Below are 20,224 nucleotides of genomic sequence, written 5' to 3'. Positions count from 1 at the left end.
CCCAAGCCGTGTAAGGCTTTATAGGTTAAGACCAGCACCTTGAATAATGGGTTTGTGTAAATCTTTGTTTAATCATTAAAAGCATTTTATTCATTCATTTATTTGTTTTAAATGCCAAACCTTGAGTGAATAAGCAGTCCAGGAGATTGCAGTATTTTGCCCATTCCAAAGCAGAGTAAGGTCAACAGATATTTATTCAACTTTGGCCCCTGGGGTAATTTCTTTAAAAGTATTTCTACAAGTAATCATTTTAATGTTTTAAGAGGCTTATGTTCCTAACCCAAAACTTTTAACAGCCTTAAAGTTTTAACTTTATCTCCTAAGCAAGGGAATTTTGGGAGGAGGGAACAGATAGCGGATTCCCTTTATGCAGATCAAATTTCATTAAATTTAACACAAACAGAATCAAATAGTGGGCAAACTCAAAAATTTGGGTGCATTGTTGAAATTGTTTGGGAAAAGAATGGAAACTATAATATATCAATCAGAGAAGCAGTACAGGTATGAGTGCAGAGGAGAGATGAGGTGAACACCAATCACCAAAGTCTTCAAAAATGCAATTCCTGGGCCAAACTTTGCTGAAATGCCATGGTATACCATGTGCTGAATTGCTCCTCTCCCTACCCCTATTATAACAGGCTTGAAGAGACAATGGAAAAAGAAATCCACGCACCCTCTTAAAGCAATGCTTCAGAGATCACTTCTTCGTACATCCATAATTATCTTATTCATTGCTAATTGACTTAAATGTATTATTAATTCATTGCTGCATGTTGTGTTGGCAATGGTCACTATGTCAGCTGGCATTTAAAATGAATTACAACACCATCTGAATATGTTAGAAATTAATTAATTTATTAAATGTATGAAACAAGTGGTATAGACTGTGGAGGGAGGAGTCAAATTATGAATTATCATACAAACAACATACTGAAGCATATATGTGTTTCAGATCAAATTAAATGTCAGACTAATATCTTTAACAGTGCAATCCTAGACATGTCCACTCAAAATTAAGCTCCATTGCATCCAAAGGAAAACGTTTTGGGAAAAGTAATTTAAAATGTAGTATATTCCATATATCCCTAGTTGCAGAATTGTTATTTTTAATATAACTTCATTTTAGCTTCTTGATGGGCACGAAAAAAACTTCTGAAAATTCCCATATATAAACTTGCCCTCTCCTCCATGAATTTAAGTTACAAGATTAATTGAGGTCCTAGTAGATACTTCTTGGCATTAATGCACTTAGACACTCATATGCCAATTCAGTACATTTTATATTGCGGCTTATGGGAAAAGGAGGCTGCACTTAGGGACGGTTTTTTTAAAAAATACCTGGTTTTCTGGTCTGTGAACTAGCTAAGTTCTGGGATCTTGAAGTAACCATGTGTTTAGTTTTGTCTAGAAGATGATAAAGTCTGAAACATTTAGGTAAATGGGTATGTTAGTGGAAATATGCCTTTTTAAATGGTTTAGTATTGAAGGATACTGAAGTGGACAATACATAGGGTGACTATATGAAAAGGAGGACAGGGCTCCTGTATCTTTGTTGTATAGACAAGGGAATTTCATCAGGTGTCATTTGTATATATGGAGAACCTGGTGAAATTCCCTCTTCATCACAACAGTTAAAGTTGCAGGAGCTATACTAGAGTGACCAGATTTAAAAGAGGGCAGGGCACCTGCAGCTTTAAATGCTATGATGAAGAGGAAATTTCACCAGGTTCTCCATATATACAATTAGCACCTGCTGAAATTCCCTTTTCAATATAACTGTTAAAGATACAGGAGCCCTGTCCTCCTTTTCATATGGTCACCCTACAATACACAACTTCTGTAATTGCAAGCCATGATAGCTCACAGGTTGCAGCACAGAGAGTGTTTCCTCCTTATGACAGTAACAACAGCAGACTGTGTGAAGAAAAAAGCCAGTGTAAAACAGTCAATTGTTCCAGTTGTTTCTGGTTTTGGTTTCATTTGATGGGTATCTTGTTTTTACCTGTTTGGATCACAATAATTCCATCTAAAATTAAAACTGTCACAGCAGTAACAATAGTATACCATTTGGGTATATGGCAGACAGGTCTTAAACAACAAAACATTCTTAGGGAATCTGATTTCAGTGGGCTGTCAATCAAGCCTTAGCTTAGCAGCAAAAAAGCCAACTTGAGTAAACACAATAAGTAGATGTTAGGGCTGCTTTTAAACCTCCCATTAGAGTTTTGAACTTGGATTCACCCTGCTCCAAATTTCATTAAAATTTTGATAAATTGGGAAACTGGAAGCTAGGAACCTCTATGCACTGCTTTGTCATACTCAGTGATGTCATGGCATTAGAGAGTGATGGGGAATAATGAGATACAGGCATAGTTAACAGCATTTCAAGATAGGCCTGAGAAACCTCAATTAGCATGCCTTCAAAACTTACTATGGCACTGTATGAGAAAAACAAGGCAGGAAGAAGCCATTTTCCATAGTCCTCATAGTTGTCGTGACTAGGTGGACATGAAATGACACCAGATGAGAACAGCCGGAATTTCCTCAGGAATGGCAGTCAAGATGTGAGCAAATTCAATCATTTCAGACGAATGAGATTGCAAATCACACTGGCTCTGAAGAAGACCCTGCTCTTCTGTTTCACTCTACACTATTTTAATAAATGCTGACTGCAGGGTAACATGTCATTTTTTCTTTTAAAAATTAACCAATTTGATTACATTAGTGCAAAAAAAAAAAACCCACCAAAAAACAAAAATCCAATCCTGAGGTGTTTTGAGGCAAGGCTTTTATTGTGCAGTCCCCTTGCCCCATTCACAAAATGTTATGGGGGTCCAGACAACAACTATTACCCTTCTGTGTTTCCCACCACTTTTTACATCTTTTTTCTTTCCACAAAAAAGAAACAAAAAAAAAATGTTGAAGAGGAAAAGATGAAAATGCCATCCTGCCACGCCCGGCATAGCCTGGGCATGGGGGGCCCATTGTGGGTGGGGCCAAGAGGGAGACATGTTAGCCTGTTATAGGCCAGTTAAGGGTGGTGCCACAGGGCTGGGAGGGGACTGGAGCAAACAACGCTGTCTTGCCTCCACTCACCACAATAGTTGCAGAATGTCTTTTGATTAGTAGTGCTAAGAGCTGCCTAGATTGCACTACTGTGCTGTGATTCCTTTTTATGCTCTGAAGAGTAACCCCATTATGGCTGCAATTCTATACACACTTAACCTGGAGATAAGTCCCACTGAAGTCCCATAGGAATTCACTGCGATTTAATCAGCACACGAGCAAATGGTTAAATTGATTATATTTCAAAATGAAAGGAAGTCTGATGCAATTATGTCAAAATGCCTTTTGCACTATGGTAAAATCAGTGCTTATGTAAGTTGGTGCACACTGGTTACCGGTGAGAGACACAAAACAAAACATGCAGTAAAAACTATGACTCCCTCACAAAGCAGTCTGAAATCAAAAACAGAGGAATTGAGGATTACTAATGTAGCAGAATCACTCAAAAACTATATCAGATATTTAAAATCAATAGGAAAGGACTATATTTAAGTAGTAGCGCACATGCTTTGAAAGGAGGATGACCAGGTGCAATTTTTGGTTTCTACAAGGCTGGGAAGGACCAAATTGAAATCCTGAAGAGCTGCTGACGTCAACATAGATAATACAGAGCTAGATGGACTAATCAGCTAGATGCACCAGTCGTGTGACAAGGTCTGTTTCTTACGTTTAAATCTGAGAACTTAAGATGTGGAGAATTTCAGAATCATCTTCAGTGACAATCATGCACCTGTGCTACACTTGAACAATTATATACCGTCCTACAGCTGAAGCTCTCTGGGTGATTTACAGAAGTTAAAAACAGTGAACGTTAAAAAGTATATGAACTTTAAAACCATCAAAAATATAAAAACAACAGTATAAAACAATATATTGGTTTTGCTCTGCATAAAAAATGCACTATGGAAATTATGTTCTTCTAACTGACCCTATAATTTTGCAAAAGGAACCAACAGCTGTCCATCATGATCCCACTGTAAACCTATTCTCTTGCTCATAAAACTCTTCCTAAAATATATTTATGCAATACATTATAGGCCACCATTTAATACATATACTTCAAGGATGAATATCCAATTAAAATGACACATACACACATCCTTTAAAAACAAAGTATAATATTTGAACAACACAGTTTAAATCCTCAGAATGCCACTGGGTTATATCCAAAGCAATCAGTAAAATGGGGAGAGGAAATCCCCCTCCCCTCCATAAACCCCTGCACATCTTCAAATTCTCCTCCGCACAGCTGGGAAACATGCCAGAGCTGATTTTCAGATGGTACAGAAAGGGCTGCATGGGGCAGAACAGAGGAAAACCTGTTGCAGTAGTGGACATCCACTGGTATGATGTTGGGTTTAACCCACTGCTTCCTATTGCCTGAATGTAGAATCAGGGTCACATGTAGCATCAAGCCTAAACCTACATTACGTTGGACATCAGAGCTTAGGGTCAGGTTGAAAATCCTATATACTAATAGTGAACTTAGGTGCTGAGTTAAGACAGCTATGAAACCAAAACTGAGCTACTGAGAAAGAAGAGGAAAGTCTCAGCATGCCCAGAGTTAGCAGAAAGTTTGCAGAAGCAGAAACAGAAAGGAAAAGCCCCCAATGGCCCCATGAAGACTGAGCATGACCAGCAGCCACAGAACACTGACCATTTCAGGATTGGGGACAGAATGTAGTGTTCTGAGAGAAGGCCTGCCTGCCTGTCTGGAAGGTTCAATAGAAGGGGTCCACAGTGCAGCATTTCTGTTACAGGTCCTGCTAACAGAAAATTGCTTTATCTCTTTTAGATGAATATCTGTGTCTTTCAGATTGCTTCATATCTATGTTGTCATTTCCCCCCTCTTTAACATTAACACACACATACATGCACGCATAAAGAGATAGTGCATTGAAACTAGTTATACCCATGACATGTCAATTTGCCAGGTACAGAAAAGAATGAAGAGCTACTTTCTATGGAGTTCCAAGGGAGTGTAACTCAGGTAACTGCTGTTGCACCATGGTCATCATCAGTGATGACATAGGATGTCACACAGAAAAGGGCCAGGACCTCTTCTCAATCCTCCCAGAGTGCAGGACACGGAATAATGGGCTCAAGTTATAGGAAGCCAAATTCCAGCTGCACATCAGGAAAAACTTCCTGACCTTTAGAGCAGTATGACAATGGAACCAGTTCCCTAGGGAGGTTGTGGGCTCTCCCACACTAGAGGCATTCAAGAGCCATCTGTCAGGTATGCTTTAGGGTGGATTCCTGCATTGAGCGAGGGGTTGGACTCGATGGCCTTATAGGCCCCTTCCAACTCTACTATTCTATAATTCTATCCCATAGCATGTTTAAGATATGAGGGGAATTTATGCTGAAGAGAGAGAAATGAGATTATGCTGATGTGATATACACAATTCCACTACACTCCTGATCTCTACCATGGAGGCATCAATCCTGTACAAAGAATTACTTATTCAGAAAAGCAACCACAATCAAGCTCTGAAATAAGCCTCGACATCTTGTGAACCAATAAAACATGTTACTTGGTGGCTGTTATTTGTTGTATGCTGGAAAGGACACAACAACATTACCTTTAACAAACTGGACAATAAATATTTCAGTATAAATTCTTGTGTGTCACTGAACTTTATAGTCAATTTGTTCAGTTGTCATAGAATAGCCAACTGTGTTAAATTATATTTATCACTTCAGCTATTTTGAGAGTTTGACCAAAGAAAGATATTAAGTCTGCAAAGACCCTTTACACTAACATTACAGTACATCCTTTCCAAGAGAAAAACCTTACAAGCTTTCTCCTTTCTGGTTGTTTACTTTCAGGAATTCTAAACTACTGACAACAATAATTTCAAAACAAGATGACAATATGAGCAAATATTTATTCACTGAATCCAAACTTGTATAAGTGCCCAAATATTTTCTAGAAATTCACATGAAAAGGACAATATAAAAGATGTAAATTTGTTTTTGCTGAAGAATTCCTTTAATTCCATTACACATAGCTTTAGATGCACTGTCAGAATTTCCCTTCGCTTCACCTCATGCTTAATCCGACCAGCCTAAATAAAAGATATGTAGTCTGGAAACCAAATAACCATATGTTCAAGCAAATTATTCAATCTTTGATTATAGTGACTACACAGACTGAAGGTTGGTGGATCTTCTGGGATAGCAATCCATGAAACACAGATGCTACTAGAAAAGATGTCAGATAACCATGTTTCACATGCACACTTCCTGATGGACAACAGAAATGAATTTGTGAAAATGTTACTTTGGATTATTGGTAAAGATATTTCTTACAACTTCACTTCTATACATTTGAGTATTTCGAAGGTCAGCAGGATTGCCATCGTGGCATATTATTACTGTGAATTGGAGAATAAGGTTATCAAGGGTTACTAGTCATGATGGCTATATACTACCTCCAGTACCAATACCTTTGAATACCTCCTGGTTTTGCTATTATATTTTATTTTATATTATGTTTTTATATTGTTGTTTTATTCTTTGAATTGTTTTAATTTTTGTGAACCGCCCAGAGAGCTTTGGGTATTGGGCAGTATAGAAATGCAATAAATAAATAACAGTTCAAGGGGAAGGTGCTATTGCGCTACTGTCCTACTTGTGAGTTTCCCACAGGCAATCAGTTCACCACCGTGTGAGTGGAACACTGGCCTAGATCCAGCATGGCTCTTTTTTTATGTTCTTATGATTAGTGTTAATATACAACTGCCATTATGTAACACTTAGACCAAACAATTCACTTTATGCTTGCTCTTTCGTGTTCTACTATAGTTAATCACCAAATATTGTTAAAATTGAAACTCTAATTATCTCATGTCGACATGCTATGGATAATTAAGAACTGCTCACTCTGAAGCCATGCTAATTGTTTTGCACAGGTCTCCTTCTCTTGTCCTTGTATCCTTTCCAAGAAAAGAACCTACTAGTTTGTACGTACATCTCTGTCACGTACTTTGTCACAGGACATATATCATCCTTTCTTGCTCATACTGGATTAATTTTGCTGCCTTGCAGCAATTATCTCTCCCTTTGTGACTGACCTCCTAGTAAATGGAGTGCAGGGTCATTGGATATCCCTCCACACCGTGGATTTTACTACTTAATTGATATTTATTTATTTATTTCGTGCTTACAGTAGAAGAAAGTGGATTTAAGTATAATGTAGCATATGGATACATAGTAGTGACAATGATTTAGCAATTATAACTGACAGCTTTTAAAAGTTTAGAACTTGATAATGCTCTTTCATTTACCCTATTACTTGGATCAGTTGGCTAAAGCTGTTAATGATCCTCTTGGATCAATGTCTTTTGCTTGTAGCAATAATTTACTGCACTGGTGGAGTTGTACAGATGTTTTCATAGACGGCTTTGCATCATTCCACCAGACTGCTTGTCTACATCAAATCTGCTCTCATTCATCACTAATGAAGCAAAAAATAAGATAATCAACATTTACTATGTTAGCATTAAATACGGAACACAGGATACCAAATACTACTGACAATTTACAGCTACCTCAGCAAATTGTTCACAGAGTTGGTTGTTGTTATTTTTTTCTTCAGAGCGTGGGAGCAGTCTGCTGCAGAAGTATGCCATATTGATATACTTTGTGACTTTATCAATAGGTGATTAATATGGTACAGTGCACAGAAATAGACATTTTAAAACACAGACCTCACAGCATTGTCCAATAAAGTATGCATTTCAAAGGCTGACAAGCCCTTCTGAGCGGACCTAAATATATCTCCTGCGTGCTATACTATACTACTCTAATTTAACTCTCTGGAAACTAACAGGTATATTGTTTTGTGTAATGGAGAAAAGATGAATTTTATAAGGACTAATGAAGGAAACACAAATGGGAGTGAGGGGAAGGAAAGAAATACTTTTAAAAGAACAGAATAACTATGCAGGGTTAGGACAAGTTCAAAGACATCATGGGTTGGTTGCTAACCCCATAGATGAGTGGGCACTCTGTGGCTTGCATGGCTTGCTTCCTCCTTCAGTTCCCCTCAGTCCTCCTGCTGGCCACTGGGACATATCCCAGGTGCCTTTGTGGAAGAAACCATTTCCTTAGTCTGACGTCAACACCCTTTCTGCAGATGGCCCCCTCAGCATTTTAGGAGCTGAGACTGACTCTAAATATATTTTTTCTAGAATATCCAAATATGTTTAAATGTGTGTTTTTTACGTAACTCTCTTTCATGGCCCTATATTAAAAATGTCATTGCATGCTCCTCTCCAACGTATATGATAATTTTAAAAAAAATGCTTAGGAGGAGCTATGTAGATATCAGAGAACTTAATGCACATACTGAAATAAATTTCACTTCAATATTGCCCATTTGCTTATCAAAAAGCAGCTGTGAGCTTTTTATCAAATTATACAGAATAATACTGAGGATTTTATATAACCTTACAGTAACAGGGACGAGTAAAAACATTATCTTTTTGCTGTGTTATTACAAACAGATTCAGTTTTGTTTTTTTAAAAAATCAGTCAGCAACCCAGAGTTGAAAAATATTTTAGTGCTTTTAGGGCCTAATTCAAAGTGCTGGTATTAACATTTAAAGCCCTAAATGGCTTGGGGCCAGGCTATCTGAAGGAACGCCTCTTCCCGTATGTACCTGCCCGGGCCCTAAGGTCATCCTCAGGGGTCCTTCTCCGCGAGCCCCTGCCAAAGGAGGTGAGGCAGGTGGCTACCAGGAGGAGGGCCTTCTCTGCTGTGGCACCCCGGCTGTGGAATGAGCTCCCTAAGGAGGTTCGCTTGGCACCTACATTATATGCTTTTAGACACCAGGTGAAGACCTTTTAATTCTCCCAGCATTTTAACAGTCTATAAAAAAAATTAACTTGGTGTTTTAAATTTGTAATTTTGCATTGCTGCTGTTTTTATATGGTTGAGCTTTTATATTGTATTTTATATTATGGTTTTATACTGTTGTTTTATACTTTTAATGTTTTTAATATTTGTGAACCACCCAGAGAGCTCCGGCTATTGGGTGGTATAGAAATGTAATAAATAAATAAGTATTTTGTGAAATCCATCCAGCATGAGTTTTGTGGATTGTGCAGTGTCATTTGTTCTGGCATCCATTCACATATGGATTTGATTCCCCCCCACCCCCGTTATGGAGATAAATACATAAATAAGTTCATAAGAAGGTTTGTAAGAATTTAATTAACGTTAGTATATAACATTTAGCGTATTGTCCTCCATTCCATTCAACTTTAACCTGCGTATATTTTCCAGGATGGCATATATCCAGGAAAATTTGCATATTTTCCTATGAATAGATTTCTGTGATTTGGGGGAAAGTAAAATAAATAAATATATCCAAAAGTCCACAGATTCTTGAGGGGGCCAGCCTGCAGCAGATTCTGCAGGTCAGATTCCTAGAAATCCGAACTCCTTTTAGTATGTCTCAAATTTCTCCAGCAGGTCCAACATAGTGGGATATGTTGCATTTCAGAAAGAGCTATTCTCCCATGTTGCATTGTTACTGCTCAAGAAAGAAAGAAAAACAGCTTCTCAAAATGCCGCTTTAACCATGCAACCCAATGCTCAGTTGGATGCATTCCCAGGAAAGAATGTGTAGGATTACAGCCTAAATCATGAAAATTAAAATGGGCTTATACTATTTATAACAGATCATAAATGAAAGTCACACAAACACAGAAAGGTGATTTTGACTTTCCTTTCCATATAGATATTTCTTTATTTTAAATGTGTTTCCTCTGAACCATGATGAGTAGAACATTTTTATAAAAAATACTCAAATGAATACAAGTCTAATTACTAGCATTTTGATTCACACAGTTAAATCTGTGTATCACACAGTTCTTGTTGTGGTCATGCAGACTCCCAGTCTTAGTTGTAAAGTGGGTTTTTTTAAAAAGAAAGTATCTTTGATAGATGTGTCTGTCTCAGTATAGAAGGCAAAAGAAAGACATTTTTAAAAGACAGCTGAACATGGTTTGAAACGCATTTCTTTCATGGCATTAGGAATGAAGGAGAAATTAATTTTGCACTTTCAAACCAATACATGAAATGAAACACATTTATCCTTCCAATTTTTCACTTCTCCAAACTGGAGAAATGGAGTTCACCAATTAAAAATGTTTTAAAAATGTGTATATTAGGGAGAAGTGCACATTAATGTGCATGTATCGGGGGAAATAAATTTCAAAACACATTATATTAATAAAATTGCTTGAAGAAAAGGTGTGTTAGGCAAGATCGCATATGAAAATATATGTCATTAGGAGAATGCATTTGAAAAGGAGTACAAATGTTCATGTAGACCTAAAAAAACCTCAATGTTTGTGACAAAAAGAACTAAAGATCTGAAAAAGGAGAAACTGAAAGAAACCAAAATCGACAGATGTGTTCATTCCTATATGATGTACACTTTTCTTCTTTACAGACCAAGCAATATAACCTATATTGCTGAATCTTAAAGTGTTCCTATAACTGCTTAAATGAACACACTTATTTTTTATGTGATGCTTGTTTCATGGAGACAAAACAGTGACTGTATTTAGATTCAGATTTAACTCAGGTATAAAACCTGTCTGATACCTTATATATTAATCTGACATAGGGGGCAAATAACTTTATTTGGTCTATACTAGTATAAAACAGTCTATGAATCAAGTGATAGAATAGGCTCAACAAAAAACACTCTGTATAATATATTTATTTATATATTTATTTATTACATTTTTATACTGCCCAATAACCGGAGCTCCATCCATTGATGTGGAAATACTTTTATTTATTTCTAGTATTTTAAAATGTGGAAATGGTTAATAGTATACAGTAAAATAAAAAAAGTTTCTGGCAAGTATTTATTTATTACATTTCAATACCTCTTCTACAGCGGAAGCTCTCTCAGTGGTTCACAAAAATATTGTTGTTTGCTTTTGAAACTGAAGATTTTTGCATATAATACGCAGACATACTCTGTACAACCTTCAGCCTTGAGAGACATATGTGGAAATGCAGAAATAAAAGGGTGGGAAAAGCTGGCCGACTTTGATACATTATTCAAACCCATTTTATAGCTCTTTACTTCCTTTGAATTTTTTTAACTTTCTTTCTGAATTTTATAGTGTTAATAATGTTTCCAAGTCACCTAAATGTATGCCCTCCAACTGAATGAACTGCTGTGATATTATAGGTTGTTTATAAACACTTTATTATTGACAGTGTTGGACCTTAGTGGTGCGTACGCAACACAAAAGCACTGATTACTACTACTGCTGGATGTAGCCCCCCTTCGCTTCTGCAACCTTATTTCTGGACATATGGTGGCAAAAAAGATTGATCCACACATAAACACCCATATCTGTCTACTAGTTGCCATCACAGTATCACAGTAACTGAGTATTAATACCCAGTTAGGTTGTTGAATGGTGATTGCTCGCACCATTATATATGCTTATTTTGTTTTGTACAAGTTTAAGAAATCACTGACTGATGGCATAAGTTGTTTTCAATTCAGAAATGGTATTAAAATTCCTTTCATATTTTCCTATCAAGTTAAGGTGGCCAGTTACACATTGCCAAAGAAAGGGAAGTGCATCATAAAAAAAAGACAAAAGAGGACAGATTGGCATAAAAATTGCATGTAACAATCGAAGCAAATTCAGGGGGAGAAACCATGTAATTTCAACAGAAACACAGTATATCTTATCATAGAGAGGAAAATTTGTGACCAGTTTGTCACCTGTGTGCTTGCTCAGTCTGCAGTCCAGGGCAGGATCTTATCCACTGCTTTAAAATGGTTTATAATAGTAGTGACGAATACAGTTTTCAAACCATTTTCAAAGTGTCGTATCCTGCTTGGTGTAGATCTGGCCCAGGTGTTGATGTGCAACTTCAAGAACCCTACTCTACCTTCTTAATAATTCTTCACCTTTAAACCAGGCTTGGATGACAACTCTGCAAACAAAGGGAACCTTCAAAGAGATGACTGACAAACCTTCAAATAGAAGAACGTACTTTGTAAAATAAAATAAAAAAGGACACATGACCACCCTGTACAAAAGTCTCTAAAATCTCTCTTGCTTTTAACACCAGATACATTTATCAGTTCTCTCGCAATTGTACAATTGGAGAGGGAGAATAAAATTCTTAAGCAAACTGCATATAGGAAGTTCTGAACTAGCATTTACATTGGATATCAAGTGGCTTACTATCCATGGCAAGCGCTTCTCGCCTGCCCAAGGACCTCCACTTCCCTTACTCGGCTTCGTCCTTTTTCTTCTGCTGCCCCTTACGCCTGGAACGCTCTTCCAGAACACTTGAGAACTACAAACTCAATCACTGCTTTTAAGACTCAGCTCAAAACTTTTCTTTTCCCTATAGCCTTCAAATATTGAGTTTGTTCTGACTTTACACTGTTGGTTTTGCCCTACCCTGTGCCTGTTTACACTTCCCTGTGCCTGTTTGCATTCTCCTTCCCTCTTTATTGTTTACTACAACTTATTAGATTGTAAGCCTATGCGGCAGGGTCTTGTTATTTACTGTGTTATCTGTACAGCACCATGTACATTGATGGTGCTATATAAATAAATAATAATAATAATAATAATAATCTTAGGAAGTTGTAAAATTACCCTTAACATAATGTGTAATTTGCACTTCTGACCACTTCCTTTCAAATGTTGGTGTATAGGTGACTAAATAAATGAACAAAATTGACATGAACTTTTGCTACAACCTGTGCAATGTTACATACTAATTTCAACTTCAATTATAGCACAACAATAAATAATTATATTATGAAGCCTGGCAATGTGGCCCTGCTGTGTTAATTATTGTGTTACATACATCTCCTCCCCCATTTTATTCCAAAATGACAAATGATTTGATCTTAATAATCTGCCATCTGCCCTCCAATTCTCAGATGATTTGGCATTATTTTTCCCTTTTCTGATTTGGTTTCTTTGCCTTCTTAGGGTTTGATGTTGTGTAGGCAGAACAAAAGAGGATGAATGAATCATGCATACTCTATAGCCCTTCCCCTTTTTATCTAAATAATTTGATGCTATCTTTACACAATGATTTGCATTTTATGAATGCAACCTCAAAGAATGAATACACTGAAACAGAACCTAGAAAAACTTCACTGCAAGATGACTGATCCAGTACAGAATATGGTCACTCACATCCACACACATCTAAAATGTCTGACTACATAAAATAACCATTTTTGCACAGAACATAGTCACAAATAAGAACAACATGAACTCCAGTTTACACAGCTATAAATAAGGCTAAAATTTCTCTCCTCTACAGTAAACTTTATTTTAAAAAGAAAAGAAAAGAAGCAAGGCTCTCTATTGAATTCCCAGTCTTTTTATACTCAATTATAGTCATCAATCATTTCTCCTAAAGCATTTCCTCTTCTCTTAGCTGTAGAGGCTACCAATTATATGACAAAACTGTTTTGTGCTACATAATAACACAAAAAATAGTTTTCATTCTTGAGGTCTTTATGTTCTTTAAAGGAAAACACTTCCAATCTTGTATTTATTTTTATTTATTTATTTTTTAAAAAAGAATTCAGGGGTCAATTGCATTTTTATATTGAGCAAAAGACTTACCAGAAATGTTCAATGTCTTTTTCCCAGGGAAGCAGTATTTTAATAGAACAGGCTAGAAAGCTGAGAAGCAGTACAGAATTTACAAATGGCTGTAATTTTCTTTAGCACCCTGTCCTTGCATACCTAAAAACAAGTTTAACAAGCACACTAGACTGACAGAAATCCTCACAAAACCTCCATTCACATGCCTCAACAGGTGACCAGGAGTGAACAATTTCTAGCCCATCCACACACAGCTGAAATTACTGCTGGACTTCCATATAGACTGCATTGGCCTTGAGCAGGATGGAAGATACAAAGTGCAGACAAGCTGCATCTCTTGGAGCAACACCAGAAAAGAAATGTGGTAGGTAGTCTGTAACCTCTGTGCTACTCTGGCAAGATATGTCTTTGGGTTTGTGGTAAATTAGTCACAGCTGATTTCCGCCCCCCTCCCAGACAACCTCACATTATTTATTTAATTAATTTATTTACAATCTTTACATACCGCTCCCCATTCAAAGTTTTGGAGCGGTGTACAAGATAAAATAAAATAAAAACAGAATAAAACACTTTAAAATAGATTTTAAAGAAGCAAAGTGAACTGTGGCTGGTCACTAAGGAAAGGCTTCCTGGAACATTATTACTACTTCTCATGTCTCCTGAAAGGGATGAAAAGAGTTTCCTGTAGCACAAACAGTAAACCAAACAGTAAAAAGAAAGTGAAGAATCCCCAGTCTCTATCATGTCAAGCAGAACAATCCTAACACACACAGATCTCCTATCTGGAGTGTATGATTAGGATGTGCTCCAATGGCAAAGAGGAACGCCACAAGCAAGAAAAGAGCTCCATCTGCTCTGTGGCCCAATTCCACTTGCAGAAAGCTACCAGTGGCAATGTTCCCACCAAGAGTAGGTGGCGTAAGTCCCCTTAATGGAGCAGGACACACTCTGGAAGCAGCCAACTCTCCCACCTCACTTAGGATTCCTCTGTACTTCTCAGGCCACACTGACCCTATTCAGACGACACACTAAGCATTTTGAGCTAAACATTATGGCTTAGCATGTTGTGTGAACCATGACTTAGTGGTTCCTAACCATGGTGGCTACATAACCCCGGTTTAAATACACTCACTAACTATTTGTACAAAAGGGTTAGTGGCCTAACCATGGTTTAGCATGTCGTCTGAACAGGCCCACTGTCTCTAGGTATCAACGTGCATGCCACAGAATGGCTGTATCATCAAGTCCACTTGATTAGCTTAGTTCATTGAGGAGTCAAATTATTTTCACCATATGGCAGTCTGAGGCACTGACAGCATGGATTTATGTAAGCCTCTCAGTGCTGTCCATCTATTTGCTAGCCATTTAATTAAAGTAGTGTCAATTGGCAAAGGAAAAGGTGGGGGGAAGACTCGTACAGAGCCATGCTTAAGGAAGCTTAACTATGCCTTAATGTTTGTGACCGGCTGGCAAACCAGAATCAGAAACTATGGCATAAAGCAGATTCAAAAACCATGATTTGTCCTATCTATGGCGTAAGAGGTGTCTGAATTAAAATACCACAGTTGTGGCTGATGCTATACTGTGTAGAGCAGCCTTCTGCAAACTGGTGTTCTGCCATGTTGGCTGGGGTGATGCGAGTTGTAGTCCAATACATCTGGAGGGCACCAGGCTGCGGAAGGCAGTTGACCTAGGGAATGGAAATAACATCAGGCAAGCAGCTCTACACTGTGCTTTGTTTGTACAGTGGGACCTGTAGTGTTCGAGTTCTAAATTATAGTCAGTAAAAACAAGACGTCTGAATTGTGTGGCGACTACACAGTAAAACTTCTAGTCTGTCAATGCAGTTCACGATATTAATAATTTCCATATAATGATAGATACCGGAGGATTTGTATTTACTGTAGGAACAATCTTGAATTAGTGGGTGAAGAATTAGAAAATATATCCAATATCATAATCATATCCAATATCCAATATATCCAATATCATAATCATAATCAATATCATAATCAATATCATTATCTTATGTTTGGTACAGGTCCATACACACCCCTACCCCTACCCCGCCCTCCACACTAAGGTTAAAACTTCTCTGTGAAATATTTTCTTATTAACAAAAGCAGTAACTTCTTCTTATAAATCTAGACTTATTCATAATCCCTAGAAAAAGAATTGGACATGATATACTCTAAACATTTTGGCAGAATTATAAACTTCCACATTAGCATTAGCTATAGTGAAACTGGTGGCAGGATGAAAAAACATAAAACAAGCTGGCTTTTTGCAGCTGATCTTCAGTTGTGCAATTCGCCAAGAAATTAGTATGTTATTTACTCCATAAGTGTGGGTGAGCCTACTGACTATAAGGAAAAGGTTGGTAAGTGAGGCTCATGCAAATGTAGACAAATATTCTGACTCTTGCCTTTGATTCCGTCAGAGATTTTAAAAAAATTAATAATCCTGGCTTAGAATGCTTTGTACACAACGACTAAGCTCTCCAGCATTATATATATATATATATATATATATATATATATATATATATATATAATGCCAGTTGCCTATCTTAAATTTCAATACTGGTGACTAAAAGCTGGAAGGCAATATAGAACTGTTATTAGTTTTAATATATATATATTATTCTACACACACCTCTGTTTCTGAGACTGGTACCTGTTTGTGCAAAACGTGTATTAAAGTCTGCAAATTTTATCTCAAATAATCAAGCTCTTTATCTTATGTTTGGTACAGGTCCACCCAGCCCCCGCCACACACACACGAATAAGCCCTATTAAATTTAATGGCCTTACTTCTGAGAAGACGTGCATATTATTGCACTGTTAATTTATCTTTTATATTGATCAGGGATGCCAGCAGGGAATCATAGCAGAAGAAGAGAACAAAATGCAGGGCCTTTTTCTGTGCCAATATTTGGTTAACTTTAGGGAGCCTGTAAAGTCTGGAGGAGAAGGCTATCAGTATCAGAAGCAGTAAGCATATATACACCAGGTGCTGGGGAACATGGATTGTGGGGTGGCTGTTGTTGCACCGTGTCCTGCTTGTGGGTCCCTGATCGACAGCTGGTTGAACAGAATACGGCACTAGATGGACCCTTGGTCTGATTCAGCATGGCTGTTCTTATTTAAGTTGGGCATGGATCTGTTTTAAGCCCTTATTCCACTCTCAGGATGTTTTATGGATGGCTTATTCTATTCTTTATTTTATGGTTTTGTTTAAAGTTGTACATCGCTGTGGGGTCTTTTGGGCACAAAAGCAATTTTTAAATATTAGGCAATATCCAATGTTGTCACAGCACTAGCACTAATGACATTGCACTAGCGTAAAGCAACAGTAGTGCAACGTTTGCCTATCCACCACACCCTGGCACATGGATGTGCGGGGGCCGTTGCGGGTGGGGGCGGAGAGACGCGGCATGGAGGCAAGCCATTGGAGCATCCCTAGTGGGGCCACTCGACGGGGGAGGAGGCAGCACAAGGATATAAAGCACTCTGCCCCTCCCAAGCTCTCTTCGGCGCAAGTTTCCCTCCCTCCCACCCTTGTAGGCAATGTGGGTTCACCGGTTGCCTGTTTGGGGGCCAAGTAGGAATTTTTTGCTCATATCCTAAGTTGGCTATGAGTTTTTTCGCCTACTTCACACTGCGAGACAACAGGGGAGTAATAATTAGGTAAATCTGCTGTTTCTGGTCACAATTTTGATTTGGAGGTTATTTGCAGGCATTGTGGGCGAGCATAGGAATGGTGAGCATTCTTTGGCACCATTAGTGGTGAGGGGTAACGCCTGAGGCTCACAGCTGGGAGCCTTGTGGCAACAGCTGATGAGATAAGGCTTACCCCTGAGGCCAACCTTTCTTATTCACCAGGAGTTTTGTAACACGGGGGGAGCGACACCGGAAGGCCTACCAACCCCATTATGGGGAAGCCAGAGGGGTGGTGGAATAGAGGCCACACCTCTCTGGCTACGAATGTCTCGCCGGATCCCTTTAAAGCCAGATGGATGGCCAAGATAGGATGCCCACTTAGGCCTCCACCTCTTGCAGAATGTTCAATAAAAGTGACCCTTATTTTAAATCCATTTTCTGTGTGTCGTCTCTTTATTTACGCACTCCACTCACGCAACGTTAGTGCTTGCTAGACAAAGGGGGAAAGCAACACTTTGCCACTGCATTTCATGGCAAATCACTGTTTTCCCCCTTTGCATAGGAAGTGCTGATGACAGTATGCTAGCATTGTTTTGTGCTGTGTATCATCATTGGATACTGCCCATAGTGATAAATAAATAGTTCAGGTGCAATGTTTCTTACGTGGACAGCCTAGGCACAGCTGAAAGAAAATAGTTTCGCTCTCTTCACCAATATACTGAGAAACTGTGTTTGGTAAATAGATAAAACACTACACTGAGCATTTCATTTTTTTAAGAAGTCCAGGACTAGAACATTCAGGCATGATACATGCTCCTCCTCCTGGATATAGTCCTTAATTTTTAAAAAGCTAAAACAAAAGGACATTTTAAACATACAACTACTATGAATAAACAGATTCTAGTTTAAGTTGACATATCTGTCTAATAACATTTTTCTAATATTCTTCATTCTAATGTCTGTGAAGAAGTGTGGGATTTTTATCCCAAAATTGTTGGAAAGTCTGTAAAGTATCAATGTGCATCAACCCTCCATGTCTGTTCCTACATCTGAGAAATAAACAACGATGTTTGCTTATACTTTGAATAAACTGTTTAGTGACAGCGGTATCATGAACGTTTTCATTTACTAGAATAAATATTTGCAGTAAAAATATTCATTCTAAGCAGTCATATCATGTGATACAAAAATACAGAAGTATTAACAACATTGAGCACAATCCATTTCCTGCACATGTGGCCTTGTGGAGCAGTAGGCCATTTCAGTCTAAATATGTGAGTTGCATATGTGATATTCCAGCCAGCAATACCTGGTATATTGCAATGCACATGTGCCTGACCACAGGCTGATGAGAAATGGGGAAGGAAGAAAAAGAACATAGCCGAGACCTCTACAGACGTTCATGCATGGTTGTGCTTATTGTATATGTCCCTTAATAATCAGCATTTTGAAAACAACCGCTGAGCATTCTCTAATTTCCCCAGCCAAGAGTTATTCACCTGAATCCCAGAAACATTTAATACTTCACTGTTTAAAGGATTTTGCTTAAAACTCAGGTGGCCTGTTGCAGTTACTAGCCTCTTTGGTACCAACAATACAATGCAAAATGTAGCACAAACCTGCCAGACCATCGTTTTATCAACAAGCAATTCATCATTTCACATTCCTGAATGGCAAACTTCCTACTTCAACATGCAAAATTACTAAAACACATTTTCCCCCTTGGGTAATATGCTAGTTTGATTTTATTTTCCCTGACATTTCACCTGTCAGATTATCATAAATATAAGAAACAAAGAATAATTGTCACATTCTCACTAAATCTCATCATCAAGTATCTCAAAACATTAAATAGCTTGAAAGCATAAACTTGGGAGATGGATGTGACTACTGAAGGCACTAAGTAACTCAATATTCCAACAGAGAATTTAAACCGCTTCCAAATTAAATGTAGACACGTAGGAATTTTCCATGTTAGAGTTTGAAAATACTAGGTTATTGGCACTATAAAAAAAGAAGACAATCCAACGAACATAAAGCACACTGACGTCCAATTGCGGGAGATTTAAGCATATCCTTAACTCACACATTAAAATCAATGGGGTTTCAAAGTGCTTGTGTTTGTATCTATATAGTATGCAACAGCTCAGTCCTATATTGTGCAGCGCCATAGAACAGTTCTCGCTTTTGTGCTGGCACTGCAATCCAGCCTCACTATCTGAAGTACGACAGTAGCAGAAGCCATTGATGATCTTGCGACAACCTACAGGGAAGCTAACCATAGCTCTACATGTTCCATTCTAAAGGACACCGGTACCACCAGCATCACCACAATGTTGCACTAAGAAAAGACTGTTGAAAGGAGGTGTTGAAAGGGCTATTACAGGCATGTGTGGTAAGCTGTGCCTCACTTTAGCCTGTTGACAAATATAGTTTGCAACACCTCTGTTGCATGGAGTCCAAAATCCTAGAATTTGATTACTTACCTGCTTGACCAGTGGTAACAGTAACAGCTGCAAAAAGCCTCTGGGAGCGGCTTAAGTCAGAAACGCCATTTACAGCTTCAACTTCAAAAGTATAGTTAGCATGCGCTAACAGGTCCATGATGGTGACATAGTTGTCTGCTAATCCAGTTTGCTGGGGCATATATCCAACATTGCTCCCACAGGGAACACATTCGCCCTGTTCCCAGCTGCACCTCTTGCACAATACCCTGTAGGTCACGTCGGTTCTTCCTCCATTATCAGCAGGAGGGCTCCATTCCAAACTCACAGTAGTTTGGTTAATATTAAAAATAAGGTTCTGTGGTGCAGATGGAGGTCCTTTGTTAAACACAAACACAAAAACAGGGTGGGGGT

General features: G+C 38.1%; 1 protein-coding gene across 2 annotated transcripts in view; it reads right to left on the bottom strand.

The window, feature by feature from the left end:
- The window catches only part of EPHA7 (EPH receptor A7), a 211,653-nt gene that overhangs the window by 114,848 nt on the left and 76,581 nt on the right, over positions 1–20,224 (bottom strand). For both annotated transcript variants that reach the window (XM_063124868.1, XM_063124869.1), the window contains exon 5: positions 19,853–20,188. In XM_063124868.1, the coding sequence (XP_062980938.1) occupies positions 19,853–20,188 (336 nt within the window). The remainder of the gene's footprint in view (positions 1–19,852; positions 20,189–20,224) is intronic.

The sequence above is a fragment of the Elgaria multicarinata genome, chromosome 4 (assembly GCF_023053635.1).
Source record: "Elgaria multicarinata webbii isolate HBS135686 ecotype San Diego chromosome 4, rElgMul1.1.pri, whole genome shotgun sequence".
NCBI lineage: Eukaryota > Metazoa > Chordata > Lepidosauria > Squamata > Anguidae > Elgaria > Elgaria multicarinata.
The sequence above is the reverse complement of the archived record's forward strand: the minus strand, read 5'-3'. Positions and strand labels throughout refer to the sequence as shown.